The 20,000-nt window shown below is 43.6% G+C and overlaps 1 protein-coding gene across 1 annotated transcript in view; it reads left to right on the top strand.

The window, feature by feature from the left end:
• Window positions 1-11,044: 11,044 nt before the first annotated feature.
• The window catches only part of snx15 (sorting nexin 15), a 16,916-nt gene continuing 7,960 nt past the window's right edge, over window positions 11,045-20,000 (top strand). Inside the window, exons 1-5 of the mRNA XM_055901321.1 lie at window positions 11,045-11,424; window positions 13,294-13,450; window positions 13,846-13,961; window positions 16,467-16,788; window positions 17,835-18,002. Coding sequence (XP_055757296.1) covers window positions 11,323-11,424; window positions 13,294-13,450; window positions 13,846-13,961; window positions 16,467-16,788; window positions 17,835-18,002 — 865 coding nt within the window. The 5' untranslated portion in view covers window positions 11,045-11,322. The remainder of the gene's footprint in view (window positions 11,425-13,293; window positions 13,451-13,845; window positions 13,962-16,466; window positions 16,789-17,834; window positions 18,003-20,000) is intronic.

Here is a 20,000-nt window from a genome sequence, read left to right on the forward strand (position 1 = left end):
GGCTACAGTCACCTATCCGGACCCGTTTTTTTTTTTTGCTGCAGATACGGAGCCCCACCGGGCCTTCACGATTGACTGCCGACGTTATCTGCCCGAGGGAATTATCCAACTGGCACTTCCGTCGCGACGTTACCTGAACGCTCACCTGGGGCCCGCTAATCGTTAGCTGTCTTATCGGCTGCTATCTTAATAAGTATTTCGGACAATTTTTTTTATTTTTTCTCTTGGGTCACTATATCTATTTTGCCAATTGGATTGATCCCCTCTACAAGACACGGAACCCCACTAATCTACCGACGGAAACGCACGAGGTGTCTAAAAATAGACCTCCATCCTATGCTATCTTGCTACCGATAGCCATCTACCCGGCCAGCTGTCTGGATCGCCGTGACCCCAACCAACCTCTACTCACTGGACCCTTATTGATCACTCGATTAAGCATGCCTCTCCTTAATGTAAATATGCCTTGTCCACTGCTGTTCTGGTTAGTGTTTATTGGCTTATTTCACTGTAGGGCCTCTAGCCCTGCTCACTATACCATATCCAACCTTTCATTTCCACCACCCACATATGCGATGACATCACCTGGTTTCAATGATGTTTCTAGAGACAATATCTCTCTCATCATCACTCAATACCTAGGTTTACCTCCACTGTATTCACATCCTACCATACCTTTGTCTGTACATTATTCCTTGAAGCTATTTTATCGCCCCCAGAAACGTCCTTTTACTCTCTGTTCTAGATGCTCCAGACAACCAATTCTCATAGCTTTTAGCCGTACCCTTATCCTACTCCTCCTCTGTTCCTCTGGTGATGTAGAGGTGAATCCAGGCCCTGCAGTACCTAGCTCCACTCCTATTCCCCAGGCGCTCTCTTTTGATGACTTCTGTAACCGTAATAGCCTTGGTTTCATGCATGTTAACATTAGAAGCCTCCTCCCTAAGTTTGTTTTGTTCACTGCTTTAGCTCACTCTGCCAACCCGGATGTTTTAGCCGTGTCTGAATCCTGGCTTAGAAAGACCACCAAAAATTCTGACATTTTCATCCCTAACTACAAGATTTTCAGACAAGATAGAACGGCCATATGCGGCGGTGTTGTAATCTACTGCAGAGATAGCCCGCAGAGTTCTGTATTACTATCCAGGTCTGTACCCAAACAATTTGAACTTCTACTTTTAAAAATCCACCTCTCTAAAAACAAGTCTCTCACCGTTGCCGCCTGCTATAGACCACCCTCTGCCCCCAGCTGTGCTCTGGACACCATATGTGAACTGATTGCCCCCCATCTATCTTCAGAGCTCGTGCTGCTAGGCGACCTAAATTGGAACATGCTTAACACCCCAGCCATCCTACAATCTAAGCTTGATGCCCTCAATCTCACACAAATTATCAATGAACCTACCAGGTACCACCCCAATTCCGTAAACACGGGCACCCTCATAGATATCATCCTAACCAACTTGCCCTCCAAATACACCTCTGCTGTTTTCAACCAAGATCTCAGCGATCACTGCCTCATTGCCTGCATCCGTAATGGGTCAGCGGTCAAACGACCTCCACTCATCACTATCAAACGCTCCCTGAAACACTTCAGCGAGCAGGCCTTTCTGATCGACCTGGCCGATGTATCCTGGAAGGATATTGATCTCATCCTGTCAGTAGAGGATGCCTGGATATTTTTTAAAAATGACTTCCTCACCATCTTGAATAAGCATGCCCCATTCAAGAAATTTAGAACCAGGAACAGATATAGCCCTTGGTTCTCTCCTGACCTGACTGCCCTTAACCAACAGAAAAACATCCTATGGCGTTCTGCATTAGCATCGAACAGCCCCCGTGATATGCAACTTTTCAGGGAAGCTAGAAACCAATATACACAGGCAGTTAGAAAAGCCAAGGCTAGCTTTTTCAAGCAGAAATTTGCTTCCTGCAACACAAATTCAAAAAAGTTCTGGGACACTGTAAAGTCCATGGAGAATAAGAACACCTCCTCCCAGCTTCCAACTGCACTGAAGATAGGAAACACTGTCACCACCGACAAATCCACTATAATTGAGAATTTCAATAAGCATTTTTCTACGGCTGGCCATGCTTTCCACCTGGCTGCCCCTACCCCGGTCAACAGCACTGCCCTCCCCTCTGCTACTCGCCCAAGCCTTCCCCATTTCTCTTTCTCCCAAATACAGGCAGCTGATGTTCTGAAAGAGCTGCAAAATCTGGACCCCTACAAATCAGCCGGGCTAGATAATCTGGACCCTTTCTTTCTAAAACTATCTGCTGAAATTGTTGCCACCCCTATTACTAGCCTTTTCAACCTCTCTTTCGTGTCGTCTGAGATTCCCAAAGATTGGAAAGCAGCTGCGGTTATCCCCCTCTTCAAAGGGGGGGACACTCTTGACCCTAACAGCTACAGACCTATATCTATCCTACCCTGCCTTTCTAAGGTCTTCGAAAGCCAAGTCAACAAACAGATTACCGACCATTTCGAATCCCACCATACCTTCTCCACTATGCAATCTGGTTTCAGAGCTGGCCATGGGTGCACCTCAGCCACGCTCAAGGTCATAAACGATATCTTAACCGCCATCAATAGGAAACAATACTGTGCAGCCGTATTCATTGACCTGGCCAAGGCTTTTGACTCTGTCAATCACCACATCCTCATCGGCAGACTCGACAGCCTTGGTTTCTCTAATGATTGCCTCGCCTGGTTCACCAACTACTTCTCTGATCGAGTTCAGTGTGTCAAATCGGAGGGTCTGTTGTCCGGGCCTCTGGCAGTCTCTATGGGGGTGCCACAGGGTTCAATTCTTGGACCGACTCTCTTCTCTGTATACATCAATGATGTCGCTCTTGCTGCTGGTGATTCTCTGATCCATCTCTACGCAGACGACACTATTCTGTATACTTCTGGCCCTTCTTTTGACACTGTGTTAACAACCCTCCAGGCGAGCTTCAATGCCATACAACTCTCCTTCCGTGGCCTCCATTTGCTCTTAAATACAAGTAAAACTAAATGCATGCTCTTCAACCGATCGCTGCCTGCACCTGCCCGCCTGTCCAACATCACTACTCTGGACGGCTCTGACTTAGAATATGTGGACAACTACAAATACCTAGGTGTCTGGTTAGACTGTAAACTCTCCTTCCAGACTCACATCAAACATCTCCAATCCAAAGTTAAATCTAGAATTGGCTTCCTATTCCGCAACAAAGCATCCTTCACTCATGCTGCCAAACATACCCTTGTAAAACTGACCATCCTACCAGTCCTCGACTTCGGTGATGTCATTTACAAAATAGCCTCCAAAACCCTACTCAATAAATTGGATGCAGTCTATCACAGTGCCATCCGTTTTGTCACCAAAGCCCCATATACTACCCACCACTGCGACCTGTACACTCTCGTTGGCTGGCCCTCGCTTCATACTCGTCGTCAAACCCACTGGCTCCAGGTCATCTACAAGACCCTGCTAGGTAAAGTCCCCCCTTATCTCAGCTCGCTGGTCACCATAGCAGCACCTACCTGTAGCACGCGCTCCAGCAGGTATATCTCTCTGGTCACCCCCAAAACCAATTCTTCCTTTGGCCGCCTCTCCTTCCAGTTCTCTGCTGCCAATGACTGGAACGAACTACAAAAATCTCTGAAACTGGAAACACTTATCTCCCTCACTAGCTTTAAGCACCAGCTGTCAGAGCAGCTCATAGATTACTGCACCTGTACATAGCCCATCTATAATTTAGCCCAAACAACTACCTCTTTACCTACTGTATTTATTTATTTATTTATTTTGCTCCTTTGCACCCCATTATTTCTATCTCTACTTTTTTCTATCTCTACTATCTCTACTTTTTTTACTTTTTTTTACTTGCTATATTGTATTTACTTCGCCACCATGGCCTTTTTATATTTTTATTTATTTATATATATATTTTGTTTGCCTTCACCTCCCTTATCTCACCTCACTTGCTCATATTGTATATAGACTTATTTTTCACTGTATTATTGACTGTATGTTTGTTTTACTCCATGTGTAACTATGTGTTGTTGTATGTGTCGAACTGCTTTGCTTTATCTTGGCCAGGTCGCAATTGTAAATGAGAACGTGTTCTCAATTTGCCTACCTGGTTAAATAAAGGTGAAATAAAAATAAATAAATAAAAAAGTGAGGCTACTGTAGAATGTGTTCTGGAGTTCTGTTCTCTACGTGAGGCTACTGTAGAATGTGTTCTGGAGTTCTGTTCTCTAAGTGATGTTACTGTAGAATGTGTTCTGGAGTTCTGTTACCTAAGTGAGGCTACTGTAGAATGTGTTCCGGAGTTCTGTTCTCTAAGTGAGGCTACTGTAGAATGTGTTCTGGAGTTCTGTTCTCTAAGTGAGGCTACTGTAGAATGTGTTCTGGAGTTCTGTTCTCTAAGTGAGGCTACTGTAGAATGTGTTCTGGAGTTCTGTTCTCTAAGGCTACTGTAGAATGTGTTCTGGAGTTCTGTTCTCTACGTGAGGCTACTGTAGAATGTGTTCTGGAGTTCTGTTATCTAAGTGAGGTTACTGTAGAATGTGTTCTGGAGTTCTGTTATCTAAGGTTACTGTAGAATGTGTTCTGGAGTTCTGTTATCTAAGTGAGGCTACTGTAGAATGTGTTCTGGAGTTCTGTTCTCTAAGTGAGGCTACTGTAGAATGTGTTCTGGAGTTCTGTTCTCTACGTGAGGCTACTGTAGAATGTGTTCTGGAGTTCTGTTATCTACGTGAGGCTACTGTAGAATGTGTTCTGGAGTTCTGTTACCTAAGTGAGGCTACTGTAGAATGTGTTCTGGAGTTCTGTTACCTAAGTGAGGCTACTGTAGAATGTGTTCTGGAGTTCTGTTCTCTACGTGAGGCTACTGTAGAATGTGTTCTGGAGTTCTGTTCTCTAAGGCTACTGTAGAATGTGTTCTGGAGTTCTGTTATCTAAGGTTACTGTAGAATGTATTCTGGAGTTCTGTTCTCTACGTGAGGCTACTGTAGAATGTGTTCTGGAGTTCTGTTCTCTAAGGCTACTGTAGAATGTGTTCTGGAGTTCTGTTACCTAAGTGAGGCTACTGTAGAATGTGGTCTGGAGTTCTGTTCTCTAAGGCTACTGTAGAATGTGTTCTGGAGTTCTGTTACCTAAGTGAGGCTACTGTAGAATGTGTTCTGGAGTTCTGTTCTCTACGTGAGGCTACTGTAGAATGTGTTCTGGAGTTCTGTTCTCTACGTGAGGTTACTGTAGAATGTGTTCTGGAGTTCTGTTACCTAAGTGAGGCTACTGTAGAATGTGTTCTGGAGTTCTGTTACCTAAGTGAGGCTACTGTAGAATGTGTTCTGGAGTTCTGTTCTCTACGTGAGGCTACTGTAGAATGTGTTCTGGAGTTCTGTTCTCTAAGGCTACTGTAGAATGTGTTCTGGAGTTCTGTTCTCTAAGTGAGGCTACTGTAGAATGTGTTCTGGAGTTCTGTTCTCTAAGTGAGGCTACTGTAGAATGTGTTCTGGAGTTCTGTTCTCTACGTGAGGTTACTGTAGAATGTGTTCTGGAGTTCTGTTCTCTAAGGCTACTGTAGAATGTGTTCTGGAGTTCTGTTCTCTACGTGAGGCTACTGTAGAATGTGTTCTGGAGTTCTGTTATCTAAGTGAGGTTACTGTAGAATGTGTTCTGGAGTTCTGTTATCTAAGGTTACTGTAGAATGTGTTCTGGAGTTCTGTTATCTAAGTGAGGCTACTGTAGAATGTGTTCTGGAGTTCTGTTCTCTAAGTGAGGCTACTGTAGAATGTGTTCTGGAGTTCTGTTCTCTACGTGAGGCTACTGTAGAATGTGTTCTGGAGTTCTGTTATCTACGTGAGGCTACTGTAGAATGTGTTCTGGAGTTCTGTTACCTAAGTGAGGCTACTGTAGAATGTGTTCTGGAGTTCTGTTACCTAAGTGAGGCTACTGTAGAATGTGTTCTGGAGTTCTGTTCTCTACGTGAGGCTACTGTAGAATGTGTTCTGGAGTTCTGTTCTCTAAGGCTACTGTAGAATGTGTTCTGGAGTTCTGTTATCTAAGGTTACTGTAGAATGTATTCTGGAGTTCTGTTCTCTACGTGAGGCTACTGTAGAATGTGTTCTGGAGTTCTGTTCTCTAAGGCTACTGTAGAATGTGTTCTGGAGTTCTGTTATCTAAGGCTACTGTAGAATGTGTTCTGGAGTTCTGTTACCTAAGTGAGGCTACTGTAGAATGTGTTCTGGAGTTCTGTTCTCTAAGGCTACTGTAGAATGTGTTCTGGAGTTCTGTTACCTAAGTGAGGCTACTGTAGAATGTGTTCTGGAGTTCTGTTCTCTAAGTGAGGCTACTGTAGAATGTGTTCTGGAGTTCTGTTCTCTACGTGAGGCTACTGTAGAATGTGTTCTGGAGTTCTGTTCTCTACGTGAGGCTACTGTATAATGTGTTCTGGAGTTCTGTTTCTACGTGAGGCTACTGTAGAATGTGTTCTGGAGTTCTGTTCTCTAAGTGAGGCTACTGTAGAATGTGTTCTGGAGTTCTGTTATCTAAGTGAGGCTACTGTAGAATGTGTTCTGGAGTTCTGTTACCTAAGTGAGGCTACTGTAGAATGTGTTCCGGAGTTCTGTTCTCTAAGTGAGGCTACTGTAGAATGTGTTCTGGAGTTCTGTTCTCTACGTGAGGCTACTGTAGAATGTGTTCTGGAGTTCTGTTCTCTACATGAGGCTACTGTAGAATGTGTTCTGGAGTTCTGTTCTCTAAGGCTACTGTAGAATGTGTTCTGGAGTTCTGTTCTCTACATGAGGCTACTGTAGAATGTGTTAAGGAGTTCTGTTCTCTAAGGCTACTGTAGAATGTGTTCTGGAGTTCTGTTCTCTACGTGAAGCTACTGTAGAATGTGTTCTGGAGTTCTGTTCTCTAAGTGGGGCTACTGTAGAATGTGTTCTGGAGTTATATTCTCTAAGTGAGGCTACTGTAGAATGTGTTCTGAGTTCTGTTCTCTAAGTGAGGCTACTGTAGAATGTGTTCTGGAGTTCTGTTCTCTAAGTGAGGCTACTGTAGAATGTGTTCTGGAGTTCTGTTCTCTACGTGAGGTTACTGTAGAATGTGTTCTGGAGTTCTGTTCTCTAAGTGAGGCTACTGTAGAATGTGTTCTGGAGTTCTGTTATCTAAGGCTACTGTAGAATGTGTTCCGGAGTTCTGTTCTCTACGTGAGGCTACTGTAGAATGTGTTCTGGAGTTCTGTTCTCTAAGGCTACTGTAGAATGTGTTCTGGAGTTCTGTTCTCTAAGGCTACTGTAGAATGTGTTCTGGAGTTCTGTTCTCTACGTGAGGCTACTGTAGAATGTGTTCTGGAGTTCTGTTCTCTATGGCTACTGTAGAATGTGTTCTGGAGTTCTGTTACCTAAGTGAGGCTACTGTAGAATGTGGTCTGGAGTTCTGTTCTCTAAGTGAGGCTACTGTAGAATGTGTTCTGGAGTTCTGTTCTCTACGTGAGGCTACTGTAGAATGTGTTCTGGAGTTCTGTTCTCTAAGTGAGGCTACTGTAGAATGTGTTCTGGAGTTCTGTTCTCTACGTGAGGCTACTGTAGAATGTGTTCTGGAGTTCTGTTCTCTAAGTGAGGCTATTGTAGAATGTGTTCTGGGGTTCTGTTCTCTAAGTGAGGTTACTGTAGAATGTGTTTTAGAGTTCTGTTCTCTACGTGAGGCTACTGTAGAATGTGTTCTGGAGTTCTGTTCTCTAAGTGAGGCTATTGTAGAATGTGTTCTGGGGTTCTGTTCTCTAAGTGAGGTTACTGTAGAATGTGTTTTAGAGTTCTGTTCTCTACGTGAGGCTACTGTAGAATGTGTTCTGGAGTTCTGTTCTCTAAGTGAGGCTACTGTTGAATCGTTGGAACCGATACATTTCCAGTTGTGTAGTAGTTGTTGGAGTGTATCATTCTACAGACATAGACTAACTCAGACACTGCATGAATACGCAGAAGGGAGACAGTACAGCTTGGTCTCATAGACTAAACCTAACAAAGTAAATGTAAATCCGGGATACTCAAATTAGTATGATATGTTACATTTGGTATGGTTACATAAGACAGATGGTAACTTAAGGTAAAGGGAAACGAAGGTGGTTGGTCAGGGTGGATGGGTGTTTAACCCAAAGATTGCGAGTGTTAGGAGTGTGTACAGGAGGCGAAGTCAGGTGCAGGAGAGCAGAGTGTAGTGAACAGGCGCACTTTTTATTCCGGTCCAAAATGACAGCACAAAGTAACATAAAATGTCTCCAAAACACGGAGCATAGACAAAAAGTAATGCGCGTAACAATATCCACAATTCCAAAATACACGTAAAACAAACAATCTTACACAAAGACATGATGGGGAACAGAGGAATATATACATATGGATTGATTGGGGAATGAAAACCAGGTGTGAAGGGAACAAGACAAAACAAATGGATACATGAAAAATGGAGAGCGATGGCTAGAAAGCCGGTGACGTCGACCGCCGAACGCCGCCCGAACAAGGAGAGGAGCCGACTTCGGCGGAAGTCGTGACAGCGAGTTTGAATCTAATCACAGACAACTTTAACATTTTAGTTAATTGGCAACTTTTCAACTACTTGGTTCTTTTTTAGCAACTTTGCAACTACTTAGCATGTTAGCTATCCCTTCCCCTAACCCTTTTAGCTAACCCTAACCCTAATCTAACTCCTAAACTTAACCTTAACCCTAACCCCTAGCCTAGCTAACATTAACCAGCTAGCTAACGTTAGCCACCTAGCTAGAATTTCTAACATAACATACTAAAGGGAGTGTCTCGGATTTACGTACAGAATAATACAAAAATGCTCTGAGACCAGGTTGCTCTGAGACCACATCTTTACTGATGTCACCTTGTAAAGATGGTTCTCCCTTTTCTTCACCTTCAAATGTCTCTCTCTCTCTCTCTCTCTCTCTCTCTACTAACTGTGTCACCCCTGTGTTAGAGCAACGCCAGCTGTTTTATGTGAGGTTGAACATTAACAACCATTATCTCTGTCAGGTTACTCTCCCTTTCTCATGATAGGGTCATTACATATACCTGATAGGCTGGTGAAATGTTCAACCACTGTAGTGGTCTCAAAGCTCATCACTAAGCTAAGGACTCTGGGCTAAACACCTCCCTCTGCAACTTGTTCCTGGACTTCCTGTCAGACCTCCCCCAGGTGGTAAGGGTAAGCAACAACACATCTGCCACGCTGATCGTCAACACTGGGGTCCCTCAGGGGTGCATGCTTAGTCCCCTCCTGTACTCCCTGTTCACCCACGACTGCGTGGCCAAGCACGACTCCAACACCATCATTAAGTTTGCTGACGACACAACAGTGGTAGGCCTGATCACCGACAACGATGAGACAGCCTATAGGTAGGAGGTCAGAGACCTGGCAGTGTGGTGCCAGGACAACAACCTCTCCTACAACGTGAGCGAGACAAAGGATCGTGGACTACAGGAAGAGGCGGACCGAACAGGCCCCCATTAACATCAACGGGGCTGTAGTGGAGCGGGTCGAGAATTTCTAGGACCATTTGGTCCTAGCGCCAAGTATGGGACCATAAGGTTCCTTCACAGCTTCTACCCCCAAGCCATAAGACTGCTGAACAATTAATCAAATGGCCACCCAAACAATTTACATTGTAATGTAATTTTCTTGGGTTACTTTTTTTCTTCAATTTAGTTTATTTAGTAAAAAAAATATTTTAACTCTATTTGGTTGGTTAAGGGCTTGTAAAGTAAACATTTCACGGTAAGGTCTACACCTGTAGTATTCGGCGCATGTGACAAATAGCATTTGATTTGATTTGATGAGTGGGTGATTACATATACCTGATAGGCTGGTGACATGTTTAACCTTCCTCCATCTCTCTCTCTCTCTCAATTTCAATTTAAGGGCTTTATTGGCTAAAATATGTTTACATTTGAACTGGAACAACAAAAGTGAACAATAAATATTATACAAACACAAGTTCCAAAAGAATAAAGACATTTCAAATGTCATATTATGTCTATATACAGTGTTGTAACCATGTGCAAATAGTTTTAAAGTAAAAAAGGGAAAATAAATAAACATAAACATTTAGTTGTATTTACAGTGGTGTTTGTTCTTCACTGGTTGTCCTTTTTGTTGTGGCAACAGGTCACACATCTTGCTGCTGTGATGGCACACTGTGGTATTTCACCCAGTAGATATGGGAGTTTATCAAAATTGGTATTATTTTCGAATTCTTTGTGGATCTGTGTAATCTGAGGGAAATATTTTGTCTCTAATAGGGTCATACATTTGGCAGGAGGTTAGGAAGTGCAGCTCAGTTTCCACCTCATTTTGTGGGCAGTGTGCACATAGCCTGTCTTCTCTTGAGAGTCATGTCTGCCTACGGCGGCCTTTCTCAATAGTAAGGCTATGCTCACTGAGTCTGTACATAGTCAAAGCTTTCCTTAATTTGGGGTCAGTCACAGTAGTCAGGTATTCTGCCACTGTGTACTCTCTGTTTAAGGCCAAATAGCATTATAGTTTGCTCAGTTTTTTTGTTAATTCGTCCCAATGTGTCAAGTAATTCTCTTTTTGTTTTCTCATGATTTGGTTGGGTCTAATTGTGTTGCTGTCCTGGGCCTCTGTGGGGTCTGTTTGTGTTTGTGAACAGAGCCCCAGGACCAGAGCATATCTCTCTCTCTCTCTCTCTCTCTCTCTAAATTTCAATTTAAGGGCTTTATTGGCATGGGAAATATAATCTCTCTCGCTCATGATAGGGTCATTACATATGCTTGACCGGCTGGTGACAAAAGATAGATCGCGCCCCCTGTGGGTTACTTATGGTCTCTGAAGATGGTCAAATAAGACATGCACCTTATAACATTAATGTTAACATATCATTAAAAAAAAAAAAATCCATAGATTCAAAAAAAGGCTTATAGTGTAAACTTTTCATATAAAAGTTGAATCTCTTACCTGACGAGATCTCCCTTCAAAAGAGGAGAGTGTCTTGGCTGTCACTGCTCACGCAAAGACTACGCCACCAACCAGGAAGCTAGAGTGGAGAAAAATCGAAACGGGGTCGTCATTAGTTACCACAGCCACAAAGTCATAATTATTGCTAAATCCCGCCTATTTCTACAATCTGATTTTAAACCTAACCATAATCACACTGCTAACCCTGTGCCTAATTATAACCTTAAATTAAGACCAAAAAGTACATTTTTTATTTTCATGAATTTTTACGATGTACCCATTTTGACTTTGTGCGTGTGGTAATTAGTGACAACCACAAGTGTATACATCTGTACTCCACACTGCGATGTCTCGGAAGAAAGAGAAAGAAGAATATTACCGTTTTTTCTCGGTGACAGAACCACGCACACACGAGAAGGGACACACGGAATATAAAGTCACCGCAAGGGTCGGTTTGTCAATTCGTCTTATCTTGTATCTTAGTAATGTTAGCCACTATGTAGCTGGTTAGCGTTAGCCATTCTAATGCATTGTTTTGACTGTCAGCAATAGTCTTGTTTATAGCTAGCTAATAGAGACGTTGTCATGGTGTCAGGATAGACTTACACAATGCATATATATGTACCTTAGCTCAATAGACAGTGTCAGTGGTCCATTGTCATGTCAAGCACATCTATTAGCTAGCTAGCTAATCAATTCCAAAGGGGCATTGTTGGGAACTCGTGATTTGTTGCATGATTTGAGCATCGAACCCCCCCGTGACTAACTACCCCTTTGGGTAGTTATACCCCCCCCCCCCCCCCCGTCTACACACACACCCTTCTCCTCCCACTTGCCTTCTCGCTGCTGATAGTATTGTGCATGTAAATACTCCTATCCTATGAACACCTTCAAAACAAAGGTCATGTGGTTTCGGTAAGAAGAATACCCCTCTCCCCACCTGTGTGATTACTACCTCTGAGGGTTTAGAGCTTGAGGTAGTCCCCTCATACAAGTACCTGGGAGTATGGCTAGATGGTTACACTGTCCTTCTCTCAGCACACATCAAAGCTGCAGGCTAAGGTTACATCTAGACTTGGTTTCCTCTATCGTAATCGCTCCTCTTTTACCCCAGCTGCCAAACTAACCCTGATTCAGATGACCATCCATCCCATGCTAGATTACAGATATGTAATTTACAGATCGGCAGGTAAGGGTGCTCTCCAGCGGCTAGATGTTATTTACCATTCGGCCATCAGATTTGCCACCAATGCTTTTTATAGGACACATCACTGCACTCTATACTCTTCTGTAAACTGGTCGTCTCTGTAAACCCGTCGCAAGACCCACTGGTTGATGCTTATTTATAAAACCCTCTTAGGCCTCACTCCCCCCTATCTGAGATATCTACTGCAGCCCTCATCCTCCACATACAACACCCGTTCTGCCAGTCACATCCGGTTAAAGGTCACCAAAACACACACATCCCTGGGTCGCTCCTCTTTTCAGTTCACTGCAGCTAGAGACTGGAATGTCAGGCAAAAACCACTCAAACGAGACAGTTGTATCTCTACATTCCAAGACTCAATCATGGACACTTACTGACCTTCGTGGCTGCTTCGTGTGATGTATTGTTGTCTCTACCGTCTTGCCCTTTGTGCTGTTGTCTGTGCCTAATAATGTTTGTACCATGACTTGCCTAGTTAAATATAAAAACAGGAAGTTCATACTATAAATGTATTCTATGTAAATGCGGTTCACACATCACTATGTTTACTTTCGATGAATCACCCTTGTCCTTTCCTTCCATCTGTCTCTCTCTCTCTTCCTGTCTCTCTCTCTTCCTTCGCTCCTCTTCTCCCTCCATCCCATTGACCCATTCTACCATCTCTTTCTCTCTCTCTCTCTCTTCCTGTCTCTCTCCCTTCCTTCGCTCCTCTTCTCCCTCCATCCCATTGACCCATTCTACCATCTCTTTCTCTCTCTCTCTCTCTCTCTCTCTCTCTCTCTTCCTGTCTCTCTCCCTTCCTTCGCTCCTCTTCTCCCTCCATCCCATTGACCCATTCTACCATCTCTCTCTCTCTCTCTCTCTCTCTCTCTCTCTCTCTCTCTCTCTCTCTCTCTCTCTCTCTCTCTCTCTCTCTCTCTTCCTGTCTCTCTCCCTCTTGCTTCCTTCGCTCCTCTTCTCCCTCTATCCCATTGCCCCATTCTACCATATCTTTCTCTCTCTCTCTCTTCCTGTCTCTCTCCCTTCCTTCGCTCCTCTTCTCCCTCCATCCCATTGACCCGTTCTACCATATCTTTCTCTCTCACTCTCTCTTCTTGTCTCTCGCTCTAGTTTGTCTCCAAGCGTCGTCCTGAGGATGTGAAGGAGGTGTTAGTGTGGAGAAGGTACAGTGAACTGAAGAAGCTGTATGGAGAGCTGTCGTACACACACAGAAACCTGTTCAGGAGACAGGAGGAGTTCCCTTCGTTCCCTGGCGCTCAGCTCTTTGGTATGACCCAGTTAAAGTGATACTCCAGAACTTTTGCATCATTTCAGCCAGTAGTTGTGCTCCAGCTAAAACGGGTCCCCGTTTTTTTGTGTGCATGTAGACTATAGCCTGTTTAAGAGAAATGGTATCATTAAATATTGTAAGAGCTTTCATTGTCTGCTTATATGCCCTCTTTATTTCTCCGTTTCGTATGATATGTTACGTCCTGATTTTTTTATTTTTTTCAAAAATGTTTTGCAATTCGGATGATATGTTACGAAACCAATTCGTACAGTATGTTACCAATTTTTTTTGTGCTTAAGATCCCGGACTGCATCTTTAATCAATGAATCAGTCAATCAATTAGTAAATCAGTCAGTCTAATTATTATAATTTTTCATCTCTCTCTCTCTCAGGTAGGTTTGATGAAGGGGTGATCGAGGAGAGGAGGAGTGCAGCTGAGGCCATGCTACTGTTCACCACCAATATCCCTGCTCTCTACAACAGCCCTCAGCTAAAGGACTTCTTTAGGGTGAGAAACATATAAATAAACAAGCATACGGGTGAGAAACATATAAATAAACAAGCAAAGGGTGAGAAACATATAAATAAACAAGCAAAGGGTGAGAAACATATAAATAAACAAGCAAAGGGTGAGAAACATATAAATAAACAAGCATAAGGGTGAGAAACATATAAATAAACAAGCATAAGGGTGAGAAACATATAAATAAACAAGCATAAGGGTGAGAAACATAAATAAACAAGCATACGGGTGAGAAACATATAAATAAACAAGCAAAGGGTGAGAAACATATAAATAAACAAGCAAAGGGTGAGAAACATATAAATAAACAAGCATAAGGGTGAGAAACATATAAATAAACAAGCATAAGGGTGAGAGACATATAAATAAACAAGCATAAGGGTGAGAAACATATAAATAAACAAGCATAAGGGTTTCCTTCCGTTAGCTGGAAATTACCGGCCAAAATGACAGGGAGAAAATAAAAGTCCCATCGCAAAAACAATGCTTTTTATTCATTGATGGAAGTACCAGTCACTGGAAACACATTTGATCGTTATGTTTATCGGTCTATAGCACAGGTGTCAAACTCATTCCACGGGGGGCCGAGTGTCTGCGGGTTTTCGCTCCTCCCTTATACTTGATTGATGAATTAACATCACTAATTAGTTAGGAACTCCCCACACCTGGTTGTCTAGGGCTTTATTGAAAGGAAAAACCAAAAACCTGCAGACACTAGGCCCTCCGTGGAATGAGTTTGACACCCCTGGTCTATAGGTTCATTTGCACAATTTATTTGTGGAATTAAATTTTCCTGTGTGTATTTTCATTAGTCATCATGTATCGTATGTATCCGACACAACTATCACAGCATACAGAGACTATTTTGAGTGTGAATTCTCCTGCTGCTGGACTATTTCGTTATTTTAACCTTTATTTAACCTTTATTTAACTAGGCAAGTCAGTTAAGAACAAATTATTATTTACAATGTGTTGTTGTGCTAAACCAGACATTAGGAACACCTTCCTAATATTGAGTTGCACCCCCCCCCCCTCCACTTTTGCCCTCAGAATAGCCTCAATTTGTCGGTGAATGGACTCTTATAAGGTGACAAATGTTCCACAGGGATGCTGGCCCATGTTGACTCCTAATTCCCCCCCACCATCGTGTCCAGTTGGTTAGATGTCCTCTGGGTGGGGGCCCATGTTGACTCCAAATTCCCCCCACCATCGTGTCCAGTTGGTTAGATGTCCTCTGGGTGGGGGCCCATGTTGACTCCTAATTCCCCCCACCATCATGTCCAGTTGTTTAGATGTCCTTTGGGTGGTGGACCGTTCTTGATACACATGGGAAACTGCTGAGCGTGGAAAAACCCCAGCAGCGTTGCAGTTCTTGACAGAAACCAGTGCATCTGGCACCTATTTACTGTTCGAAGGCACTTCAATATTTTTTACTTGGCCATTCTCCCTCTGAGGGGAACGCAAACACACCATCCATGTCTTAGTTCTCTCAAGGCTTAAAAATCATTCTATGATACTTAGAATTCAATTTTGCCTAAATGGCACAAAAAAATATGTATCCTGTTTTTATTTTACCACAACAATCTGTTCGTCGGACGAAACGAGATAAAAAACAACTTGTGTAGAAAGTTTTACACCCGCACCTCGATGGTGTCAACGGTGCTTATGTCCGCGTAATGAGAAAGTAGAGGGAAAAATGAAAACTTCGGACTATTTTCTGATCTAGTGATCGATGACAACCGAGCTCGCTGCCCAGACTTACATAATAACAAAGAGGACATTCTCCTGATTTTTAAAATGGTGCCCGACTTGGGAAAAATCAAAATAAACACATTGTGAAATAGGCCGGCATGCCTCTCCATAGGAAAACAATGGGGGGAGCTCAGCGTTACAAGGGCAAAAAGTATTTTGGGGCTAATATTTGATGACAACCGAGCTCGCTGCCCAGACTTACATAATTAGAAAGAAGAGATTCTCATGATTAAAATGTCATCTGAATTGAAAAAATCCAAATGTACGCATTGTGAGATATTTGGCGAAAATAGACAGTCATGCCTATATTTCCCTATAGGAAACAATAGGACGACCTCAGAGTTCCATGAGTATTTTTATTGTTGTTGTTTACATTTGAACTGTAAATAACGAGAGCAACTATAGCGACGCTGCCATTGTGACATAGTACAACAGAATGTTATTAGAACGTCCGGAAGGTGAGTTGGTGCCACGGTGCTCAATAGAACTAATAGGAGCTGGCAGGGTGAAAAATGCCCTAAAATTGTCAAATTAGTAAACTAAACTCTCTCTACCCATCTATCTCTCTCCCCTCGCTACCCCTCTCTCCCCCTCCCTTCTCTCTACCCATCTCTCCCCCTCTCCTCTCTCTACCCATCTCTCCCCCTCCCCTCTCTCTACCCATCTCTCCCCTTCTCCTCTCTACCCATCTATCTCCCTCCCCTCGCTACCCCTCTCTCCCCCTCCCCTCTCCCCTAGGGTGGAGAGGTGATCAGGCCGTTAGACCCCTCTCCTCTCTCCTCCTCCACCCCCCTCCCTCCCCCCCTCATCCCCCTGCCACAGCGTCAAGGCTCAGACTGTGAGCCAGCGGCGGAGGAGGAGGGGACCGAGGCCCCTATCCAACCTCAGAAGTTAGGCCTTTCACTGGGCACGGATCTAGTCGAGCCTGAGGTTGCAGCTGAGGCCTATAGTGAGATGGGGGGTTCTCCTACTCCAGTGGCAGTAACACCTACAGCTGAGGAGGAGGAAGAGTTAATGGACCTTCCTGATCTACCCGGCGATCTGAAGCTAGACGACAGAGGTAGAGAAACGTAGAGAAACGCACAACACACCGAGCAAATTTTTTTTTACGTAGATATTTTTTATTTATTTTTCAAACAACTAATTGACAGACGTTGGTTTAATGATTTTAATGCCATTTTCATTCTGTTTTCTTCTGAAATCAATGTGCACATTGTACAGTTTCTCTAGAGATAAATCAGATTAAGCCCAAACTGTGCAATGTATGTTGGGAGTTGTAGTTTCCAACAGGCCAACATTTGACATAGTTCAGTGTAGAAATCGACAGAAACGCAGCCGAAAAGTCTGCAGCTCTACAGTCAAAAGTAGCATCCTCCTTTTCTCGTCTACTTTCTCTGCAGTCAACTGGAAACACAGGAGGGGTTGAAAGCATTATGGTATAGCTTGGTGGTTAGAGAGTTGGGCCAGTAACCGAAAGGTTGCCGGATCGAATCCCCAAAGCCTGACAAGGTAAAAAAAATCTGTCGTTCTGCCCCTGAACAAGGCAGTTTAACCCACTGTTCCCCGGGCGCCGTGGATGTTGATTAAGGCAGCCCCACCCCGCACCTCTCTGAATCAGGGGGTTAAATGCAAGAAAACACATTTCAGTTGAATCCATTTAGTTGTACAACTGACTAGGGCCCCCCCCCCCCCCCCCCCACCTTTCCTAGTGATGGTGGAAAACAATCTATACCGTAACATTTTACATTTGAGTAATTTAGCAGATGCTCTTATGCCAACTTACAGTACATTCACATGAAGATAGCTAGTTGAGACTACCACATCTCACTCATATCCCAATATTATTTTATATATGACCTATATGCAGCGAAGTATTGTGATAATATGGTATCGTGAGGTCCGTGGTAAATCCCAACCCCCAGTATAGCCCACTGTGTTCCCATTCTTTCACATCTGTGCAGATGAACGACCGGAGAGGAAGCCACTCCAAGGGCCTCCTGCCAAAATGACGACAAGTGTCTGTCATGTGGTGTCCCCCTCTCGATGTCCTGGACATTTGTCAGTCTTGCTGTGGCTTTACTGTTGAGATGTTATTCTCTTCCCTAGTTCTTACTCCGTTCCAGCCCTGCGTCCTCAGGACAGACCAATCACAGTCTCAGGAGGAGTTTGATTCGCTGTTCGATTCTGTGATGCGGGAGGAGCCTACAGAGGAAGTACCGCCCCCTCCTCTCTCCGACAACGACCTCGCCATCTTCGACCCCTGTGCTAAAGAAGGTCAGCGGTTACACACTCACACACACACTCACACACACACTCACACACACACTCACACACACACTCACACACACACTCACACACACACTTACACACACACTCACACACACACTCACACACACACTCACACACACACTCACACACACAGTCACACGCACACTCACACTCACACTCACACACACACTCACACACACACTCACACACACACTCACACACACACTTACACACACACTCACACACACACTTACACACACACTCACACACACACTTACACACACACTCACACACACACTTACACACACACTTACACACACACTTACACACACACTATTACGATCAAGTGCCACTACAGATATGTCACTTTTTAAAACCACTTTTTATCCAGTTACAGGAAACGGCAACATTACAGCAACATGACACAATAGGGACTGGGAAATTACACACACTCTCTATCACTCTCTCTATCACACTATCACTATCTATCACTCTCTCTATCACACTATCACTATCTATCACTCTCTCTATCACACTATCACTCTCTATCACTCTCTCTATCACACTATCACTCTCTATCACTCTCTCTATCACACTATCACTCTCTCTATCACACTATCACTCTCTATCACTCTCTCTATCACACTATCACTCTCTCTATCACACTATCACTCTCTATCACACTATCACTATCTATCACTCTCTCTATCACACTATCACTATCTATCACTCTCTCTATCACACTATCACTATCTATCACTCTCTCTATCACACTATCACTCTCTATCACTCTCTCTGTCACACTATCACTCTCTATCACTCTCTCTATCACACTATCACTCTCTCTATCACACTATCACTCTCTATCACTCTCTCTATCACACTATCACTCTCTATCACTCTCTCTATCACACTATCACTCTCTATCACTCTCTCTATCACACTATCACTCTCTATCACACTATCACTATCTATCACTCTCTCTATCACACTATCACTATCTATTACTCTCTCTATCACACTATCACTATCTATTACTCTCTCTATCACACTATCACTCTCTATCACTCTCTCTGTCACACTATCACTCTCTATCACTCTCTCTATCACACTATCACTATCTATCACTCTCTCTATCACTATCTATCACTCTCTCTATCACACTATCACTATCTATCACTCTCTCTATCACTATCTATCACTCTCTCTATCACACTATCACTCTCTCTATCACACTATCACTATCTATCACACTCTCTATCACTCTATCATTATCTATCACACTCTCTATCACACTATCAATCACACTCTCTATCACTCTATCATTATCTATCACACTATCACTCTCTATCACTCTCTCTATCACACTATCACTATCTATCACACTCTCTATCACACTATCATTATCTATCACACTCTCTATCACACTATCAATCACACTCTCTATCAAATCAAATGTATTGATAAAGCCCTTCGTACATCAGCTGATGTCTCAAAGTGCTGTACAGAAACCCAGCCTAAAACCCCAAACAGCAAGCAATGCAGGTGTAGAAGCACGGTGGCTAGGAAAAACTCCCTAGAAAGGCCAGAACCTAGGAAGAAACCTAGAGAGGAACCAGGCTATGAGGGGTGGCCAGTCCTCCTCTGGCTGTTCCCGGGTGGAGATTATAACAGAACATGGCCAAGATGTTCAAATGTTCATAGATGACCAGCAGGGTCAGATAATAATAATCACAGTGGTTGTAGAGGGTGCAACAGGTCAGCACCTCAGGAGTAAATGTCAGTTGGCTTTTCATAGCCGATCATTAAGAGTATCTCTACCGCTCCTGCTGTCTCTAGAGAGTTGAAAACAGCAGGTCTGGGACAGGTAGCATGTCCGGTGAACAGGTCAGGGTTCCAAATCCACAGGCAGAACAGTTGAAACTGAAGCAGCAGCACGGCCAGGTGGACTGGGGACAGCAAGGAGTCATCATGCCAGGTAGTCCTGAGGCATGGTCCTAGGGC

The sequence above is a fragment of the Salvelinus fontinalis genome, chromosome 36 (genome assembly GCF_029448725.1).
Source record: "Salvelinus fontinalis isolate EN_2023a chromosome 36, ASM2944872v1, whole genome shotgun sequence".
In the NCBI taxonomy this organism is placed as follows: Eukaryota; Metazoa; Chordata; class Actinopteri; order Salmoniformes; family Salmonidae; genus Salvelinus; species Salvelinus fontinalis.